At 39.7% G+C, this 21,490-nt stretch overlaps 1 protein-coding gene across 3 annotated transcripts in view; it reads right to left on the bottom strand.

Moving 5' to 3' along the window:
• LOC125461000 (protein O-mannosyl-transferase TMTC2) overlaps positions 1 to 21,490 on the bottom strand; it is a 190,388-nt gene that overhangs the window by 47,462 nt on the left and 121,436 nt on the right. For all 3 annotated transcript variants that reach the window (XM_048549261.2, XM_048549264.2, XM_048549262.2), the window contains exons 3-6: positions 20,550 to 21,378; positions 20,330 to 20,444; positions 6,120 to 6,205; positions 5,021 to 5,205 (exon numbers count right to left, since the gene is read on the bottom strand). In XM_048549261.2, coding sequence (XP_048405218.1) covers positions 5,021 to 5,205; positions 6,120 to 6,205; positions 20,330 to 20,444; positions 20,550 to 21,378 — 1,215 coding nt within the window. The remainder of the gene's footprint in view (positions 1 to 5,020; positions 5,206 to 6,119; positions 6,206 to 20,329; positions 20,445 to 20,549; positions 21,379 to 21,490) is intronic.

Here is a 21,490-nt window from a genome sequence, read left to right as displayed (position 1 = left end):
TGCTCAATAGTTAATGTGATACACAACATTTGGAAGTAAACTATCTATATAAATCCTGCCACTCTCTTTAGTTTTATTAGCTTGCTCTCCTTGTTAAGTCTCCACCCCAATATTGGAATACACATGCACAAGTAATAATTCCATTGATATCAAGTTACATAGTTGCTATAACAATCTTGGAATTGGTGGAAGGTCAGGTTAATCAGCCAAGTTACTTACAACTTTAACATTAACTCAAGCAGGTTATGACTGTAATTTGCTTTTTGGGCTGAGAAGGAATGATCTCTGTAGTGTCCATGAAGCCTGCCAATAACTCATACATCATCAATAACTTTTTGTGGCACTCACTAGCAAGAGGTCTGCTCTGGACAACCATCAGACATATTCCTCTATACACACACGTGCTTGTACCACGAATTTTGTTGTCGGACTTCAGGCCAAAGAAATGGGTAACGAGTTTTATCTCTCAGGAAATAGAATTTATTGTATTAGAATTTTTTGTGACTATTATTTGCTCCTGAACTAAACAAAAATTTTAAGACCTTCATATTAATAAATATTTTATCATTTTTAAAGCTGTTGTACCTATCATGGTAATAAAATGTGAGGCTGGATGAACACAGCAGGCCAAGCAGCATCTCAGGAGCACAAAAGCTGACGTTTCGGGCCTAGACCCTTCATCAGAGAGGGGGATGGGGGGAGGGAACTGGAATAAATAGGGAGAGAGGGGGAGGCGGACCGAAGATGGAGAGTAAAGAAGATAGGTGGAGAGGGTGTAGGTGGGGAGGTAGGGAGGGGATAGGTCAGTCCAGGGAAGACGGACAGGTCAAGGAGGTGGGATGAGGTTAGTAGGTAGCGGGGGGTGCGGCTTGGGGTGGGAGGAAGGGCTCTCACCCATCCCTTCCTCCCACCCCAAGCCGCACCCCCCGCTACCTACTAACCTCATCCCACCTCCTTGACCTGTCCGTCTTCCCTGGACTGACCTATCCCCTCCCTACCTCCCCACCTACACCCTCTCCACCTATCTTCTTTACTCTCCATCTTCGGTCCGCCTCCCCCTCTCTCCCTATTTATTCCAGTTCCCTCCCCCCATCCCCCTCTCTGATGAAGGGTCTAGGCCCGAAACGTCAGCTTTTGTGCTCCTGAGATGCTGCTTGGCCTGCTGTGTTCATCCAGCCTCACATTTTATTATCTTGGAATCTCCAGCATCTGCAGTTCCCATTATCCCTGTACCTATCATGGTTATCAGTGCTTTGATATTTTGATGTTGGACCATACAAACCTGGATTCTAAATCAGCATCTGGCATCTGATTAAAAAAAATAAATTGCCCCAATTATGGACTAAATCCTTGTTAAGGTGTTGGGGATCTTGCGTACTGGCTACAAAGCCCATAAGAGTCACAGAGTCACACAGCATAGTAATAGACCCTGCAGTCCAACTCATCCATGCAAACTAAGATGCTCAACTAAATTAATCCCATTTGTCTGTATTTGGCCCATATCCTTCTAAGCTTTTCCCATTCATGTACCCATCCAAATGTTTTCTAAATATTATAATTGTATGTGTATCTATCACTGCCTTTTGCAGTTCATTCCACATATGAATCACACTCTGTGTGTTATTTATGTGAAAAAGTTGCCCCTTTTACATCTTTCTCCTGTCATGTTAAAATTGAGTTCTCTAGTTTTGAACTGCTCCACCTTAGGGGCAAAAACACCTTTGTTATTCACTTTATCTCTGCCCCTGACGATTTTATAAATTTGTATAAGGTCACTCCTCAACGTCCTATGCTCCTGTGAAGGAAGTCCCAGTTTATCGTGTCTCTCCTTATAACTCAAACCCTCCAATCCTAGTCGCATCTTTGTAAATCTTTTCTGCACCCTTTCCAATTTAATAATATCCTTCCTATAGTAGGGCAACCAAGAGTATACACAATACTCCAAAAGTGATCTCTGTATCATCCTGTACAACTGCAACATGATGTCCTAACTCCTAAGTGAAATGGTCTGAACAATGAAGTCAAGCATTCTAAACTGCTCCTTTGCCACTCTGTCCATCTGTGACACAACTTTCAATGAACCAAGAATCTGAACCACAAGATCTCTCTCTTCCACAAGACTCCCCCGGGCCCTACCATATACTATGCAAGTCCTGTTCTTGCTCGCCTTACCAACTTGCAACACCTCGCATTTATCTAAATTAAACTCCATCTGCCATTCCTCAACCCACAGCCGCAGCTGATCAAGATCCCTTTATAGTCTTAGATAACTTTCCTCACTATCTATTATAACATTAATTTTGGTGTCATCCACAAAATGACTAGCCATTCTTCCTATATTCCTATCCACATCATTTATATAAATGACAAACAACAATGGACCAAGCACCAATGCTTGTGGAACAACACTGGCCACAGGACTCCAGACTGAAAAAACAACCCTTCACCACCACCCTCTGTCTCCTACCACAAAGCAAATTTTGTATTCAATTGGCATGCTCTTCCTAAATCCCAAATTTCCTCTATCTCCCAGGGAAGGCCAACCAGACCGTGGTGAGGTCATCAGTGGTCGATCAGGGAGGAGAATTCCTGCCCTGTAAACCAGCCAAAAGAGAAACGATAAGCATTTTGCACTCAGCAATGTCATGGAGGAAGCTGTGCTGCATCTCCCAGACTCCTAGGATCACCAAGTACACAGGAAAAAGTAAATGATACCAAAAGAGGAAGGAATCAGATTTCTCAAAAGGGAGTCAAAAATAGAGGGGCAGAATGATTGGAAACAGGGCCTGTCATGTAATTTCCAGCTGGGATCCTCCCACCCCAATGTCTAGTCCCTCAATCAGGAGCCAATAAGATGTGGTCCCCTGCATTGTGGGCTGAGGTCATTAGTGGTTTTTAATTAGCAACTTAAGAGTCTCAATTGACAGTGGAGTGGGGATTTTGATCATGGGACTTCTCGCTCAGGTCTAATTCTGCTGGTGGCAAGGTTTAGAAAAACCAACACACTGCCGAATTAAATGCCATTTCTACCTTCAAGTTCACAACCTTAAGATGCAGAAGATGCTGCCTTATGTGTGAGTTTGAGAGCTGCATTTACATTTTTAGGCAATGATATTAAGCCTTAGATGAAATTAAAGTATAAGGCTGAATTTTACAGATTTTTGTCGACGTGTAAGTATCATCATGAATTTCTCCCAGTGAGGCCTCTCACATTTTCTTATGCCATTGGCCCAAATACATTCATTAAACAAGTACCCTGCCCCTATGATGCCCCTCACAACTGATGCTAGGCCATTCACCACAAGCAGAAGAATTCATCACTGCTGGGATATCGTTGAATAGACTAACATCTATGGATCTGTGCCATCTTTAAAAGTCCATTGTGGACCAAAACAAGCACTGTCAGCTCAAAGATACTCTGCAAAGTCCATGACCTTTGCCCCAGACTTGGTAGTTAAGGAGAAATTGGCAACTTGCTTTGCAGGCAGCTACCTAGATGATCCTAGACAAGATGGTGCAGTGGAGGAACATCCATTTCCTCCAGGACTAGCAGAGGAGACTGCTATATCAGACTCTGCCAGTCTGGTCTGAGGTCATCAGCCAGGTCATTGCAATCTCAGTGATATGGTGGAAAGCCCAGTAGTGAAAGGAGGAAGCCAGGACCTTCTTTGTTTAGCCAGAGTAAGTGCTACAATCTTCCCCCTATGACCTCAAGCTCACTGTATCTCTGCTGCTGCACCAAAGGCTCACACTCTACACTTCTGACCATTAAATGCCACGTCTTCCCCCACATACTCTCACCCACCTTAACACCCTGCCATCCTAATCCTGAATGACACTGCAATGCCTAACTGCTTGTTCAGAACACCTTTCCCAGCCCAATGCTAGCATTTGCAGTTGTGCCACCCATTTTATCAGATTCAATCCTTCCCTTTCCCTCATTCCAGAAGAAAAAAACACTCCTAAAAAGGATGGTAGGGCAGACTGATATTTGGCTCCTTGTCGGTTATGAGGAGAGGATCCTGCCCCACACCACTCTGTGGCCAACTGGCAGTGTACAATCCTTTGGGCTGATATCGGAGGTTGCCTTTAATTTACCCACTGGGATCCCCTAACTGCAAGCTGTCTCACTTCACTTAATGAGGACTATTAGCAACCATGACAAGCATCCTGGATTTGTATCTGTGCTAAATGGCAGCGCAAGGCAGAAGTGCCGTGCGCCTGATAGTTCTGGCTGAGGGATCAAAATGCAAAAAGGCACCACAAGGAGGATGTGAGCATCCAAGCAGATTCAAATTAGGTCAGCTCTAACAGAGTAACGAGCCTTTTTGAGATGCAGCAATCCATGACTGCGTGCCTGTCCCTGCACGTGAAGTGTTCTTGCATTGCAATACTAATTGCTGGTGCACCCCAAAGTACAACTTTAAAATGTTGATGCATCCTGCAAGTGGATTGGAAAGATACCACAGAGGCTGGCACGTGTTGATTGCCAGCTTCTGTGAAAGTGGGGTGAGTGCAACCGATGCCCTGGAATGGGCCCTGCTATGTTGTTGCTGGGTGACCAAGATGACTGAGCAAGCAGCAAGTTGAAAGTGCCAAATATTCTGCTCTGATTTTTATCTCAGGAGTTTTCAGCATCTGTTTTCTTTGCTGCACCTGGTATGATAGGAAGCTATGTATTAATGAGGCAAGATGTGCATATAATGAGGACAATAACAAGCAATAATACCTGTTAATAGGCATCTCACCGCTGCCCAGCAAGAAGCTCAATATGATTTCAGTAACTTAGTCATAAAATATAGCTAGTTAATCCTAAGAAAGGCCTCACTGGATAGTTTGTTTGATTCTCTCAGATTCCTCACCATAGACCACATTGTTCAGGGCCCCATAATATTCCACACATAATTCAGCTATGATCTTCTTAAATGACTGAATAGTCTTGAATAATTGAATGGCCTGCTCCTGTTGAAACATACCTTACATGTTCACTGTTACCATTGTACTTTTAATCTATTCCTACCTCATGCTGTCCTTGTTCATGTAGGAGTTTGCCTAAGTTGTACAAGCAGCTCGTTACAGAACTCCTGTGGGTATGAGGGTCTTTGAGGTTTTCGTCTGAGATGTCAGCACATATAACAAAGGTTCTCTTGGCTTCTTCGAATCTGCCCTGGTTCATTAAGATAATCCCAGTGTTCAGATAGGCAGCTGTAAGAAAAGGAGTAAACAGCTGTCAGAGATGTTAATTTAGCAACAAGATTCAGTTCTCTGTGTTTGTGCACAAAAATTGACATTTTTCACTATAGTTTGTAATTCCTGTACCAAGCATTGGCAAAGACACCACCGGTTATTAGAATATTAGTGTTGACATAAAAGAAAAATTACATGGCTCAATTACTGGAGCACTCAAGTTTATATTGAACTTGGGAAATGTCACTGAAATGACCAGGCAAACAGTAGACCTGGTTTACAACTCCTGTTTATATTTTTATCTTGTGCTATTTACATCTATCAAATGCTATTTCTAATGCCTGGATTTACCAAAGCTGCCACCTTCTTTCTGGGGAGGTCTTGCATCGTAATATTCATGGTTCGAACATTTTGCTACACTGAAATGTGTGACACAGCCCACTGGTGTACAATGTATACAATGTGCTATTAACCATCAGATGGAATAAATATCTTAAAATAATTGAGCCCCTCCATTTAAAAATGTGGTTTCTGACTGGTCTTGTGTTGCAGTGTGGAGTTTTCAGCAGGAACATATGGAGAAGTTAAAAATCAGAAAATTAGTACACCAGAGCTATTCCCATATATTAAAAAAATGACAACAAAAACTATTTTCAGCTACAAGAGCAGAAACTGGAGAAAAATCAGGCTTTCATCAGTGTTATGAAATCAAGCTTTCATCGCTATTACTGCAAAGAGGAATAACCATAAATTACCATACTGACACATTAATTGCCACATCATAGAGTGTTGACCAACTCACATTTGGTTTGTTTTAAATTAATGCCCTAAATCTTGATAGCATTGCTATTTTGCTAAACAATACAACTCATTAGCTATTTCCAAATGTAAAAGTCTGTTAATGTTATCAACAGTGATGGGTGGTTACTTACATGCCAGGGTAGGCCTGCTACCAATTGCCAATTTATAGTAATGTAAGGCCTCTGAGAACCGGTCATTCTCCTGTAGAAGCAGCCCTCTGATAAATAAAAAAGGTGTAAAAATAGTTGGTTCAAAGATTAAATCATTTATGAATAACAGAATTCTTAGGGAATGAATATGTCGCTTGGAATTAAAACAAGGACTATCACCTAAATATGTATAAAGAAAATATTCCTGGTCCAGTGCAAAACAAACAACGAGATTTCCTTTTTTCAACCTGGGGGTATCAAACTCAGCAACAGAAACACACAGTACTTAATGATCTTTGCAAAGGTTTATCTCAGGAGAGTTTGGAAAGCAGATGTCCCTGTGGTATAAGGTCATAATTGTCAGCAACATCCAAAGTTATGCGGATGTGCATTTGTCTTCAATAGCACAGTCCTCAGAATTGTTACCTGTTTCCCTCTTCCTTTGATATTCACCTTCCCCAGTGTTTCTTTTACAGATGCATTTCAGGCAAAATAAGATTCTAACTGCAACAAGACAAGGGTTTCATTGAGATTTACATTTAACAGGGAGCATCACAGATTATGTCTGTTACAGAAACTACAGGAGAATTTAGAACCAATAATCCAGATCCAGAGTGGCGAAAAAAAAGTCAAATATTTTTATATTTTACCTTGTAACAAATTAATTAATGGCTAGGAAAGCCTTGAAGGATAAAAGAATCACTAAAATAAATAGCAATTGTCATTTTAGTAAGGGCCATTCTAATGAGAGTTCGAGTTCCTCCTACAATACCCAGGACACACTTATTTCTATAACATGATTTCTACTGGCCATTACAAATATTTTGTTGCTAACAGCATCTGTTCAGGAAAAAGAAAAGTATGTGTTATTTAGAGAGTAATACATATCTGCATATTTGTCATTTAGCATCAAAACGTCTCGGTCACCTCATTGCTACTGCAGTTATCGTTTCTTCACCTCATCCTGTGGTAATCTCATTCACACTAGCAGCACGACCAATACTGATATGAAAGAAGCCTAATCTGTTATCATAAAGTTTATTCCGTTTCCAACCTAGCAATGCACAATGCATTAATTATTAGAAATAAAAGTAAAGTTCAAAACCACAGTCCATGCAATAACAGGGCTTCCTCTAGCTCATGTGCAAGCTCCAGAACCAAGATGTCCAGTGCATTTTTATCAGAACCAGGAAATATTTGCTGGAAGTAAGCTTTCAACTCATACTATCCTGCTATTCAGTGTTACAGAAAGGGAGTCAATTTATCAAAATGACTCACAAGGACTTCAATTAAGCAATCAAAATCACATAAGATAGGTACTTTGAATTAGACCTGGACAACGTGATCAAGTAGGTGACATGCTCCAATCTACCTAGTGGAGATTCATTTTTAACATTAAAGTCAGGCATCCGTCCCCAAACTGATGAGAAAAAAGATATGCAAAATCAGCACCAAACATGGTAACCTGAAGAGGCAGTTTGAGAACAATGCATGCAAATGTCAAACAAGTGATTGGCAAGGCTCCATGTTCTATACCAGAGATATCAATTTACTTGCCTCTCCACAGATTTTGACTTATCTCTAAATGCTTCCAGCATGTTCACTTTCTTTTGTAGATATCCATCAACTATAGTGTAATATCTTGCCTTTTGTTTCTGCCATAGTTATATTGAAGGAAAGGAAGCAGATGCTGTTGAAACCTTACACCTCTAATTGAGTGTAACAGACAAGAGGGAGAGATTAACTGGATTATTCGTACTGTTTTCTTCTTTCATCTGTAACAGAGTTTTTTTAATATTTTTGTTTCTTGTTTTCTTTTCCCTTTGAAAAGTAAATGGTAATTTGTTGCCCAAACCTCCCTTGTGAAGGGCAATTTAAAATAATCTACAAAAATTCTTTCCGGTTATTACAAAGCAGTGTCTATTATTGCATTTAAAACCCAGCAGAATGGTTTGTGATACACATTCACACACACAATCATGCAAGAAAAAAGAAGGAAGAAAGAGAAAAGTTACAAATGGTAAATTACTTAAGATCAAAAATATCAGAATTAGTTCACTTGAATTAGAAAGTTCAGTAAATCAATGTCCCGTTTAGATTCATCCAACTTCACACTTTGTTATCTCGGATTCTCCAGTATCTGCAGTTCCCATTATCTCTGATCTCTCTCTAGTTTAGATTCTTCCAGTTAGCTGTGATTAGAAGTATCTATGCAAGAGCTCGGACACAATTGAATAGCTAGTGACCATGTAACACTCAAACAGGGAATTGATTCACTTCACAGATGAAACACAAAGTTCTTTCCAAAAATTAGATTCTTCAGAAATATTGTGATCAGAGGCAGATATTTAGCTAAGTGTAGAGCTATTTTGTCTTCTGTTGTTACGAATAGATTGATGAATAAAAGACAAATCTATTCAAATAAACAAATCGTTTCAGTTACATAAGACACTTAGCTATTAGAGTGGGTTTGATTTCCCTTTGTTATAAAATATCATGTTTTATAGTGCAAATTATTTGATAGCAATTTGCTAAGTCACCAACTAGGTTTTGACAGTCTCTGTTGTCCAGAACTGAATTAGGTAGATATATCATCTACTAACCATTTGCGTTCTCTTGGCTACAATGTTCATACAATACAAGGAGAGTTATATTCCATAAGCTGATGAGCTTGCTTCTATTCTAATAATTACTGGACACAGTCTAATTGGTCATTCTGTATTTGATAGCTTCCATTTTAATATATGGCAAGAGTCTTTCTTTTTAAGAAAGAATGTAAACAAAATAATGTAACTCACACAAAATATATAATATCACTTTTGCTGCCTTTTTGGCATTAAAATAGAATTCCCCATTGATAGAGTACAATGTCTGGTCAGAACAATGTTATGAATGCGCACATACGTTAGTGATTAGTTATGTTGCTCAACATGCCAGCAGGTGGAGTTCCTAGTAACTGCAGATTTATTACTGAGAGCTTAAACACATGCTTGTTAGTTCTATTAGCGACTCATGACTATTATTCCTTGCAAGAATGGGAAATCTGATAGTCTTTCTGGGATCAAAGCAGCTCCAAGATGACAGATCTGGCAAAGATAATTCAGAAACAAGTTAGCCTCAATGTCAAACTTTGTCATCAAATGTTTGAGCCAGGTAGGTTCATTGCATCCAAGTCATTGTTTGAAATTGACCAGCCTTGTTACTTCCCATTAAGGGTTTGAATACATCTGTAATGGGGAGCAGGATTTTTCATGTTTCTGTTCAAATCATGGGTTGAATTTACACTGTTTTTGGCTAAATCCAAGTCACGTTGAGAGTTTTGGAAGGGATTCTGCCACGAGATCTATCAATTTCACATCCAATTCTGGCCCCATCTTTTCACGTGCTGTTCTGAAAACAACTTTCCAATTGGCGAATATACTAGAGTTCACTAGCACACTGTGTAAACATGTCCTCATTGTACAGCCAGACAAATACTATCATTCTGGAACTGCCCCTTCCGTTCCAGACATTTGCTCCTGACATGGCAGACATGGGGAAATTGAAGCCTCAGTTTATAGGCAGGATCCGAGAAGTTCTGAAGAAGGGTTCTGAGTTCTGAGGAAGGGTCACCTGACCCAAAACATTAACTCTGCTTTTTCCTTCATAGATGCTGCCAGACCTGCTGAGCTTTTCCAACAACTTTGTTTTTGTTGCTGATTTACAGCATCCACAGTTCTTTTGGTCCTAGAAGTTCTGCTGGATGAGGTGATGCAGGCACAGGACATCCTCTTGTTCAGGCTAGGAGTGGAGACCATAACACTAGAACACCACAGCATCCCAGCACGGTTTGAAGTTGCTTCATTCTTAGCCATCAGGAGGAGTGTCCAGCACTGTAGGAAGGAGGTCAATGCTCTTCTCCACTCCACTTACATAAGTGTCACCATCTTCTCTCTAACTCATCATTCTATTTCTTTTACTGCACCCACTCCCAAGAAAGCCCATGTTCCACCATTCTCACCATTGCCGGCAAGCCCTCCCTCACTCACAGTCACCCGCCAAATTCCCCAACACCACAGACCCAGCATTTTCTCAGCGTTGCCTACTCACTCGCTCAGTATACTTCCCCACCTGCACCCAAACTAACAAATGTAACAGAATCCTTTGAAATAATCAGATACTTACTTTTTGGAAGGGGCCCTCATTGGATCCATGAAGGATCATGTGCATGTGCAAGTTTGGCTAACAACACAATATTTAAACCTGTAATGTTCAAGGGAGTGCTTTGAATAAAACAATAAATCATCAAACTTGCTTATTTTAGTTGAATATTAAAAACTTGAGTGTGAGGCACAAATTGGAGATGTACAAGGAATTATTGTAGTCTTCTAAAGAACATTTGCCCCTCAGCCAAAAACACAGGATCATGAGGTTGGGTAGAAGCAGAATGGACTACCCAGCTTGTTGCATGAATTGCTTCATGATAATAGAATGGCAAAGTAAGTGTTAAAACTGCATTAAGTTCCACCCAGTCTGGTGATGTCACAGATTGTCCCAGCTTCACACATTTTTGGATGGAGAGAAAGTAAACTAATACAAGGTCCTGGCGGAGACAGAAGTACCATCCTTGGCTCCTGATAGTCTTTGCAATTATGCCTAACTAATCAATGTACCTTGTGCCTTTTGCTATAATGCAATATACTAGATCATATGTAAGACTTTCACTAAGACAATGGTGGTACATCTTCCATCAGTGTTAAATGAACAGACCCTTAGACTTAGCAGAGAAAAAAGAATCGGTTACAGTAAAACATTCCCAAGGCACCACTGTTTGGTGCTGCAACATATGACATACCTTCAGGCCAAACTATTGTAAAGTTGTTCCTCCACAGTGGTAGCTTGACACTTTAGTCCCCGCCTACCAGCAACAACTACATCTGCCAATTGGGCTGCCATTCGTCTAAAGCCATCACCTTGTGATTGAGTTTGCAGACACAAGAACATGCCTACTGTTCTTACAATTAGAAGGTAGTTGGGCATTGGCCAATTAGTAGGCTACCACCTGGAAGGTCACACCAATTGGCATGTTGACAATGATAGTCATTTTTACAAGATTTTAAGATGCTGCCTAATATGTGTAAAATGCTTGCTGTGTTTCACAACTGAAAACAATTTATCTCCTGTCAAAGGCCGTAGAGTGTTTCTGAGGGATGTAATAAGGTGCTATTTAAATTCCACTCCTCATTCGTTCACGTTCAAATTGCTTCTCCTAAAAGTAAGTCCAAATATTTCCCTCGACCGCTGAAAGCTTCCCGCTGAAATTTCAGGAAAACGTCAGGAACAAAAGTTGGGGGAAGGGAGTGAAAAGAAAGCTATGGTAAATAGATCTGCCTTTCTGTACTTTGGCATTTTTGTTTTTCTTTCTGTTGGACAATTTGTGATGTTTCACAATAAGAATTTTAAAGAAGAGTTTTATTTTAAGAAAAGCTGCACATGTACAACACTGCATTTTAATACAGGCAGTGAGCTGTACATTCTTTCAAAATAAATCCTAACACTTCTCTGAGAAATGTCCCGACTACATTCAGTGAAATCATTTAAAGGGCAAAAGGCAGCATGGGCTGATAGCTATCATGTTAAATTATTACAATGTTTAAAGCAGGGTAGCGTTTATAATATGGGATCTGTGTATGTAAGTCCTGTTATTTATAGTGACATGAAAGAATGGAATCGTTCAGATTTTTTTCATTGATTTGGCTTCTGCAAATCACACTGCACTGATATCACTGCAAAACAAAATCTAAACCAATGTTTGTATGTCCATTTGTATGAAAATCATAAGCTGATGTGTGACTTCCCATCACGTGAAACCTCCTTTAAAGATGTTTAACTGATCAAAAATATGAAGACTATAGACTAACATGTCCATCAATATTTGACCCATGATCTGACATTTGGATATGTCTATTAAGTTCGATTATCATGCACAACTTCATGATCTCACTGAGAGAATTGCCTTTACCCATCTGGAACCCAAAGTCAAAGAAGTGAATTAGTGCAGATTATGAAGTTAGTGGGCTTACAAGTAGTGAATTGAGAACTCACAGAGTCAAAAATGACAGGGGCAGGAAGGCAAGTGGTATTTACAGACAGTGGGATGAGTGTTTGCAGACACAAATGGAAGTGTCTAAAGTCAGTAGGTCCACGTAAAAAGACAAATCAGTGTCCACAGACAGAGAGGGAAGGAATGTTTACACAAAGAGAGTAAGGATTTACGAAAAGAAGTGTCAGTCTTCCACAGAGATGAAAAGCGTCTATATTCGGGTGATTTGCTGTTGACAGACAGAAAACGTATTGACAGAGTTATTTCTGTGTGATTCTGATATGCATTTTCCACTTCTGGGGAACTGTGCCAGTTAACTATTTTGGCAGTTCTAATATATCAATGATTTTGAAACAATTTATTGAAATCATTAAAGTACCAGGAAATATGTTAAATGTGTACCACCCCGTGTTCCTTGCAGTAACATGTTATCACATTGAAAAGTTTGATATCATCAATAGACAAATCATTATTCTAAATAAAGGTACATTATTTTAGTAACTTAAAAAATAAATAACTATTCCAGTACTTACTGCACAATAACAGTAAACGTTTTCTCTAAAGTGGTAACCAAAAAAATCTCTAGAGAGGAATATTGCCTGGAGCTCCTAATATCCATTACAATTGCAAACATTTTTTTCCATTCTTTCATGGGATGTGACACGGCAAGCTTTTAATTATCACACCTAATTAATTGAAGCGGTAGTGTTGAATCGCCTTCTGGAACTGTTACATTCCATTTGATGTAGGTAAACCAAAGAGCTGTTAGGGAAGACGTTCCAGCATTTTGACACATGCAACTATGAAAATGTAATGACATTTTGCAGTCAGACTGGAATGCGATTTGGAGATGGTGGTGTACCACTGCCTGCTGCCATTGTCCTTCAAGGAGGAAGAGATCACAATTTTGGCACATGAAAGAAATTTCTACTGCAGAGCATCCTGTAGATGGTGTACTTTTGTAGGCACAATGGACTGTTGGTGGAGGAAGTGGATGTTTACAGTGTTACATAGGCTGCCAATCAAGCAAAGATAACAAAGTGAGGAGATGGATGAACACAACAGGCCAAGCAGCATCTCAGGAGCACAAAAGCTGACATTTCAGGCCTGGACCCTTCATCAGAAAAGGGGGATGGGGAGAGGGAACTGGAATAAATAGGGAGAGAGGGGGAGGCAGACTGAAGATGGATAGAGGAGAAGATAGGTGGAGAGGAGAGTATGGGTGGGGAGGTAGGAAGGGGATAGGTCAGTCCGGGGAGGACAGACAGGTCAAGGAGGCGGGGCCATCAAGCAGGCTGCTTTATCATGGATGGTGTTCAACTGCTTAAATTGTGATGAGAGCTGCACTCATTCACGTAGTAGACATTGTGTCATCACACTTCTGACTTGCACCTGCTAGATTTTGGAAAGACATCAGAGAGTCAGAAAGTAAATTATGCATCACAGCTTTTCATCTCCTCTTGTCACCATATGGCTGGTCTGAGTAAACCTCCGCTCAAAAGTAGCCTAAGATATTGTTAGTGAGGCATTCAGTCATGGTAATACCATTCAACATTCAGGGGAGATGGTTAGATTCTCCCTTGTTGAAAATATCTGCCATTTGGTATTTATGTGATGTGATTGTTGGGTGTCATTTATCAGCTGAAGCCTACTTGCCCAGGTCATCAGCAGGTATCCTATTTCTGAGCATACAATGGACAGAATATCATTGATAAAGCAGTTGAGTAGGGTTGGTTCTAGGACACCACCTTAAGTGATATTCTGAAATTGATATCCTGGGGTTCATATGATTGGCCTCCAACAACTGGAACCATCTTCCTATGTACTGATTCTGACTCCAAACAACTGAGAGATTTCCCCCTAATTTCCACTGACTTCAATATTGATAGGGCCCCTCGATGCCTCATTGCCTTTGGTCACGGGCAGTCATTCTCACGTCACTTCTAGAATTTAACTCTTTTGTCTGTTTGAACGAAGGCGATATTGAGGCTTGGAGCCAAATAGTCTGGGCAGAACTTCAACTGAGCAACTGGTGTGCAGGTTCCTGGACTGCGCTAGTTGTCAGCATTGTTCAAACTCCCTTCCACACTTTTGTTGATGATTGAGAGGAAGCTAATAGGCGGTAATTGGCCAGAAAAATATTGTCCTGCTCTTTTATGAAGGGAACCAACTGGGCAATTTTCCATTCTAAGGACAAGCAGTATTGGTGAGAAAACACAGCTAGGTCAAGAACACAAGTGTTTAGGACTGCATACATATTGTTGGTAGGGTCCATAGTCTTTGCTCCATCTGATGTAGTCAGCCGTTACTGGATTTCACATACAGTTAATCAAATCAGCTGAAGATGTCAATGGCAGGGGCCTCAGAAGTGGCCCAAGAAGGATAATCTACTGAGCACATCTGGATGAAGTTGCTTGGAAATGCTTTGGTTTTGTCTCCTGCACTCAAGTGCTGGGTCCCATCATTGTGACGATTGGGATCTTCATGGAACCTCCTTCTTTTATTTACTTATTTAATATAATTCACGACTGGATGTGGCAGGACTGCAGTTTTGATCAGATAGGCTGGCTAATTGCTTAGTTCTGTTGAGCATAGTGGTTAGAATGTTAACATTGGTGGACTGGTAACCCAGCCACCAGGTCTAATGATCTGAGCATATGGGTTCAAAATCCTACTACGGCAGCTCGAGGAAGTTCAAATAAATTATTAAGTCTGGACTAGACTGGATTGTTGTAAAAACCCATCTTGTGCCCTAATATCCTTTAGGGAATGAAGTCTTGCATCCTTACCCAGTCTGGTCTACATGAGACACCAGACCCTCAGCAAGGTGATTAACTCTTAAGTGACCTCTGAAGTGGTCCATCAATTCACGGATAAATAGGAATCATCAACAAATGTTGGTCTTGCTGGCAGTACTCACATCCCATGAAAGAATAAAGGACAAAGAAAATGGGCATTTCAAGGATAAGATGTATAAATTCCTGAGGGTGAAAGAAACAGGAGGACATGCTAATTAGGCTTGGTGAATTGTGGGATGGGGAAGTCAGCAATGAATAGGAGGAATGAATGGTTGTTTCTGCGTGGTAAACAGTGCATAATTCTGTTTAACTATTAAAATTATTCAATAAATTAGAAATTACAAATAATGAAATCAGCTCTAGGGCCTTCATCGGGAAGCTCATGACTCAAGTTGGAGCCAAAGTGTAGTATAAATGTTTCCGCAACTGTTCCCTTAAATGGGATTGTGATTAGAATCCTGTCAGCCATTAAAGTTGTAATAATTACACCTTCTACTGACAAGCGTTAGCAAAAGCTCTGACAAATTTAGATTTTCATGTATGCTGCGCAGTTTCTTATTAGATTCTACAGCAGATTTTTAATGCTAATCCTGTCTGCATTCACCAAGGAAATAATGGAATGCAGAGATTTTTTTTTAAAAGAAGTACAATCTGTTACAAGTTTCCACAGTTCATAAATAGAACATGATGTCATTTGAGCACCAGAGCAGAGTAAAAGCTTCCCTTAAGAAAACAACAGCAACAATGCCTGACATTAGTATTTACATTTTTAAAAAGTTAAGTTGCATATGTATTTGTTTGCATTTTCTTTACAATCACAATTGAATTTCCACAACTAAGAATCAATAATGCCCACACAGTACATATCCATGAGGGGGAAAAAGATTCAGAACAGATGCATTCTCTTTTGGGGTGAGAATATGGTTTGAATAGAGAGTTTTGTTTTGATGGTAGGGCCCCCAGCATGTGACAACCTCTTGATTTTAGTTTACAGTAGAAATTGTAAGAAGTTACAATATTGGATATATCCAGTCAGTGCAAAGAGGTGTAAATGAATAACATCTTCACATTGGTATCTAGGTTCAAAAATGATAACTATTCTGCTAATGCATAAATAGACATTCTGACTGCCTTGACCCAGTCAGTCAGTCATTTGGTAGCTCAGCAGTGATGTGGTACTGAGACGTAAAGGTGGAGCATTGGGACCGGGCAGGAGTGGGGAATATACGGATTTGCAGTTAAGAAATCCAAAAGAAATGAAGGTTGAAGGCAGCAGTTGAGAAGCACAAGGGATGGAGAGATCAGAATGGATTGAAGAAGCATTAGAATGAAAAGCCATAGCAAGGGGTAAGTCAAATCACAGGGAGGGGAGCAGGAACAGTCGCTGGATATGGGAGGTAAATGCTTAACAGCTGAATCCAGCAGTCCTGACCTTCACTTCGTCACTAGTTTCCTGAGCCCAGGAAATCCTGCTAGTCTAATTAAAATTAGAAAGGGAGCTAAGGTGCTAAATTATCATCTGGTTGCGGAGATACAATTTGGTACATGAATTAATACACTCTTTTTTGAAATTCTAATTTTCATTTAATTTTTGTTCCATTTACATGTTGGGAATGTCAAATATTCATCCTGGCTTTGGGTAAATAGGGTACAAATATCAGTTTTTCATCTGCTGGTATGGGGTTTGGAAGCCTTTCAAAAACACGTCAGATTTGAGAGCTTGTAAAAAAAATGGAAAACCTACTGAGGAACATTCTGAAAAGGTATGTGCAAAGTCCTTTCACACCCTGAAATGTCATGATTATGTATTGTATTGTAACAAAAATGTGTTTTTTTGCTGTAATTCATCATAGGGATCTGTCTTTAAAAGGTAAATTGACCCGAACGCTGACCAGCCCTGTGTTTTTGTTCACATGCATTACAGGCTTTTCCAATAAAGGCACCCACATTGCATTGGAATATTTTACAAAATATATTTAGCCTGTGCTATAATCTTGCCATTGTGATTTAAATAGCTCTGGCTAATACAAAAAAAGGGTTTGATATTTGAAAAATATCTAACCATCTACTCTCATACATTACTTTACAAGTACTCTGCTTTGAAATAGAAATAAGCATCTTCTGTACGTTTTTTTCCCCCAGACAGTAGTATTTGAGGAAAATGTGGCTACTATCAATGCATGGCTATGTTTGAAGTACAACTGGATTTCAGCATGGTACGTACCCCATTCACTTGAGAACGAATGACAGTTTCAAAAAGTGCTGATAATTGATTGCTCCTTTAAGGTCTTTCTGATTTATTGATATAAGCTAACAGTATTACAAGGTTTCTTTTCATATGGCAGCAATTTCTTTTCTCAATATCAATGATATGGAGGCTTTTTATTAGATAGTGAGAGGTTTATATTTTGTAAGCAATCTAAAATATTGCATGAAATCTGAGGACCATCTGAGTACTGGGTGAGTGGTTACAAATGATATGGAGACATAAAGATGTCAAGGGTTACCTGAGAGTGCTTTGAGGACATGTAGGGGTAGTATAGGTGTTTTGTGATGACATGATGGGCAGTTGAGAGGGATGGCAGGTGAAAAATGAGGCTTTATTTAATATTATACACTATTAGGAGTTGAGATGTTTTGTTGGGGAGTTGAGGAAAAACTTCGAATCCTTTTGCCTCTCTAAATGGTCTCTTTATGTTCTTCAACATGCCTTGCAAAGTGCACTGATTCTCATGTGAAAAGATAGAAATGGTATTTAGCATCATTGATTAGTGTGCAGAAAGCAACCATTTGGACAATTGAGTTTGTCCCAACTGTCCGAAGACCTCCCCACCCTGTCCCCTTAACCCCTCATTTACCAAGCCTGGACATTATTAACAATTAGTATTGGCAATCCGACTAACCTGTATATCTTCGAACTTTTGGAAGAAATCAGAGCACCTGACAGAAACCCATGCAGACAATGTGCAAACTCCACATGGGCAGTCACCCAAAGCTGGAATTGAACCAAGGCCCCTGGCGCTGTGAGGTAGCAGTGCTAACCACTGAGCCACCATGCTGTCAGTTTTATGCCACATGTCAGGTGTGCAATTTGTGAGCATTGAAATTTTAGAGGTCAGATTTTTCTGAGCATACAGAAAAAATTTTGTTCAAAATCTGAGATGCACAGCCTAACATATAAATAACAATGCAACCTCATTGTCATACATTAATTGGTCACCTATGGATTGGTCAGTTAGGTCAACTGGCCAGGCAGCCATTTTGCAATACAAAACAATGCCAAAACTGCAGGTTCAGTTTCAGTCCTGTCTGAGGTGACTGTGAAGCCCTGATCTTCTCAACCATGTCCCCTGCTTGAAGTGCGGTGACACTCAAGTCAAACAACTCGTCTGTCTCTAATGAGAGAGCAGCCTGTGGTTTTCATGATATTTACATACCTCGAAGTGGATGGGTTCAGATTTGAGATTTTGAAAATGTTGACACTGCAATTGACCTAAACTTACAATTTTGTGGTTGTTAAATTGTATCTCTTCTAAGAATGCAATAATATTAATCAAACTTATTTAACAGGCAGAAAGTTTCACTTGAATACATTGAAACTACGGGCAGGATTTTCTGTCCCTGGAGGTGGTGAGAGAGGCGATGAGAAGAGGAAATAATTGGGCAGGTTGGTCTCAAAGAGTGGTTTGGCCCTTCTTGTCAGCTCAGCAATTAAATACTGATGGTCAAATGGTGAATTTCTAATCTTACCAGCAATTAAAGCCCTTAAATAGTCAATTAATGGCCTCTTAAAGGATTCAGTTCATCACTGCTGAGACAAGGGAGAAGCCGCATGGCAACCTGCTTATCAGGTTAGGGTGAAAGCCTTCATTTACACCATCTGGGTCAAGGTAGGGGCACCGATATGGGGCAAGATGTGGTATTTGAAAAACAACCCTTAATCCTGACTCTGACCTCATCCCAACCCCCAACCCTATGACCACCCTAATACCCCCATGCCCTTCCTGCAAGGGAAGCAAAGGAAAAATATTTACCTTTGTGTTATTAGATCATTGAAGATTACACCTTGACTGAAGGTCATTAGAGCCCAAAGGCTGCCTTTGGGGTTAACCAGCATGAAACTTGACCAGCATGGAACATTGTTAAACTTGCATGAGAATCACTCTTGCCTACAACTGATAAACTACAGAAAGCCACAGTAAATAAGTTCAAGTGTCACTTAGTCATGTAGTTCAAACTTTGGAGACAAGCTGGCTTTCTCATGATACCAGATCCCAATGGAGATCCTGTTTTAGTTAAGTCATTATACAAGAAGTCATGATTTTTTTTGTATAAGCATCAAACATATTGCGGCTAATGCCTTCTTTACAAAAGCTAAAATATGATTATTTGCTTGTGGCTGTTCACATCTTCATATAAAATTGAAAACAGAAGGAATTGCCATAATGGAAAATGAATGTTGGCTTGTAAAATTATGTTCTGTAGCAGAATTCAATAAAATGACCAGTTTCAGGTTTATTTTCTCAACATTTGGATCACGTGTGAATGAATTCAATAGGTCAGAAGGTAGATTTGGCATAAGGACAGAAACCACAACGCATAAATCACCATCTGAAGGTACTTTTGCAAGCAAAATATGAGGCCTCTCGGATGCTGATTATCCTGCTGTACAATCTCACATTCTTCAATCTTGTTGAAAGTTTAATGTGAAATGTGATCATATCTGCTGACAAACTTTGGCACAAGTAAACTGCATTTATATTGACTCTGCACAGTTTTGATGAATGTATCCCAAAACACAATTTTTTCTGATTTGGAAGTATAGAGCAATGAGCATTGGGTCATTTTTGAAGCTGAAATAACCCTAACTAAGTAACAAGCACAAATATCACTTCCAAAAGAATTTGAAGAAAATCCTCAACATTTACTCCATAAATTTTCAGAACATTCCATATCTTTGATCAAACTTCTTAGTAACAGTATGCCAATTACCTACTTACTTGCACAGGTTATACAATCATTCTCAATGTAACTTAAACCATTAAAATCCTATGTGCAAGAAATCAAACAGTATTTGAGATTTTAAAAATGATTGAAATGAGGGAAACTTTTTCCTATTTAAGAATGCAGTAAAGAAATGCTGCTGTCAGTAGGAGACAGGGAACAGGATTAATTAAAACACTGCTATAGCGATTCATTGTACCAGTAGACAATATCTGTGTCACACAAATAGATCAATAGTGCCATTCATTGCAAGTTTTATAATTGACCTGGTTAGGAATAAGGCCAGCAGTTGAGTCATGCATACTTACAAATTATAAAGCATATCAGCCATGTTGCTGCGATAGTACAAGGCATTTCTATAGGCCTTTTCAGCTTCCCAAACTTTGCCTTGGCTTTTCAGAACATTCCCGAGGTTACCCCACGCTGCCAGGAAGAGAAAGCAGTTGTTCATGTTGGTGCTAGAATCCACTTAAATATGACTTATCATCTTAACATTAAGTTTCACGTTTTGAAGTCAGAATTGTTTACCTTTAGCAGGATTCACTTTTATCCCTGATCTATATAACATTTCCTCATCATGCCAGTCTCTGTTCCTTAATATGGTTTTCAATCCATACAAAACGACTAAAGCAGCAGCTGCATATAAAATCAAATTCTTAAAGACTCTCTTCTTCATTCTGAGAGAGAGGGTCCTAATGCCCAAAGTTACTAGTAAACAAAAACCCATGCTTGGAATGTACAGGATTCGCTCTGCTATTACAAAACCGACATAAAAGAAAAGGTTAGTAGCAGGCAGGAATGGCACTATTAGAAGCGATAAAGAGAAAATGACAACGTTCTGAGCTTTTGGAAGTGGTTGTCCCTGAATTAAATCATCCTTAACAAAGTGGTCAGTTCTTGGTACTAAATCAAAACCTTGTTCATTATTCCCATGCTCCATGCCTGACTGGCAGCTGTGCCCATTTGTGTTCTGTTTGCCATTCATCATTGTTTTGCCATTGCAAACTTTGTCTTTTGGAGAGCTCTTCAGGCTGATGTAGATGAGGAGCAGAAATCCAACAAGGAATGCTAATGTATGAAGGTTTCTCCAATCATTGATTGATCTTATCAATGGCACGGCATCCATCGACCAATCAAAACTCATTGTGTCAGGGCATAACAGTAGCCAAAAATTTGCTGCTGGCAAATAATTAAAGGTCAAAGTTCGTGTAAGCAGATTGTCCGAGTCTGCCGCTGGGTTGTCAGAGTTGGAGAAGCTTGGTGGTTTGTTACCCATCCAGTACAAGCGAAGTCCCAGTAAAGTGGCACCCCAGACAGCCAGCAGTCCTATTCTTATCAAAAGGGAAGTGACCTGCCTCTAAAAGAAAGAAAAAGAAAAATATTGACTAAGAAGTTAAATAAATCAATGATTAGCAGGCATTATTCATATCATTTTTGTAAGTCTGAGAAAAGAAAACGATACAAACTTT

The sequence above is a fragment of the Stegostoma tigrinum genome, chromosome 18, assembly GCF_030684315.1.
Source record: "Stegostoma tigrinum isolate sSteTig4 chromosome 18, sSteTig4.hap1, whole genome shotgun sequence".
NCBI lineage: Eukaryota > Metazoa > Chordata > Chondrichthyes > Orectolobiformes > Stegostomatidae > Stegostoma > Stegostoma tigrinum.
Note: the sequence above shows the minus strand (reverse complement) of the source record. Positions and strands in the feature narration are given on the sequence as shown.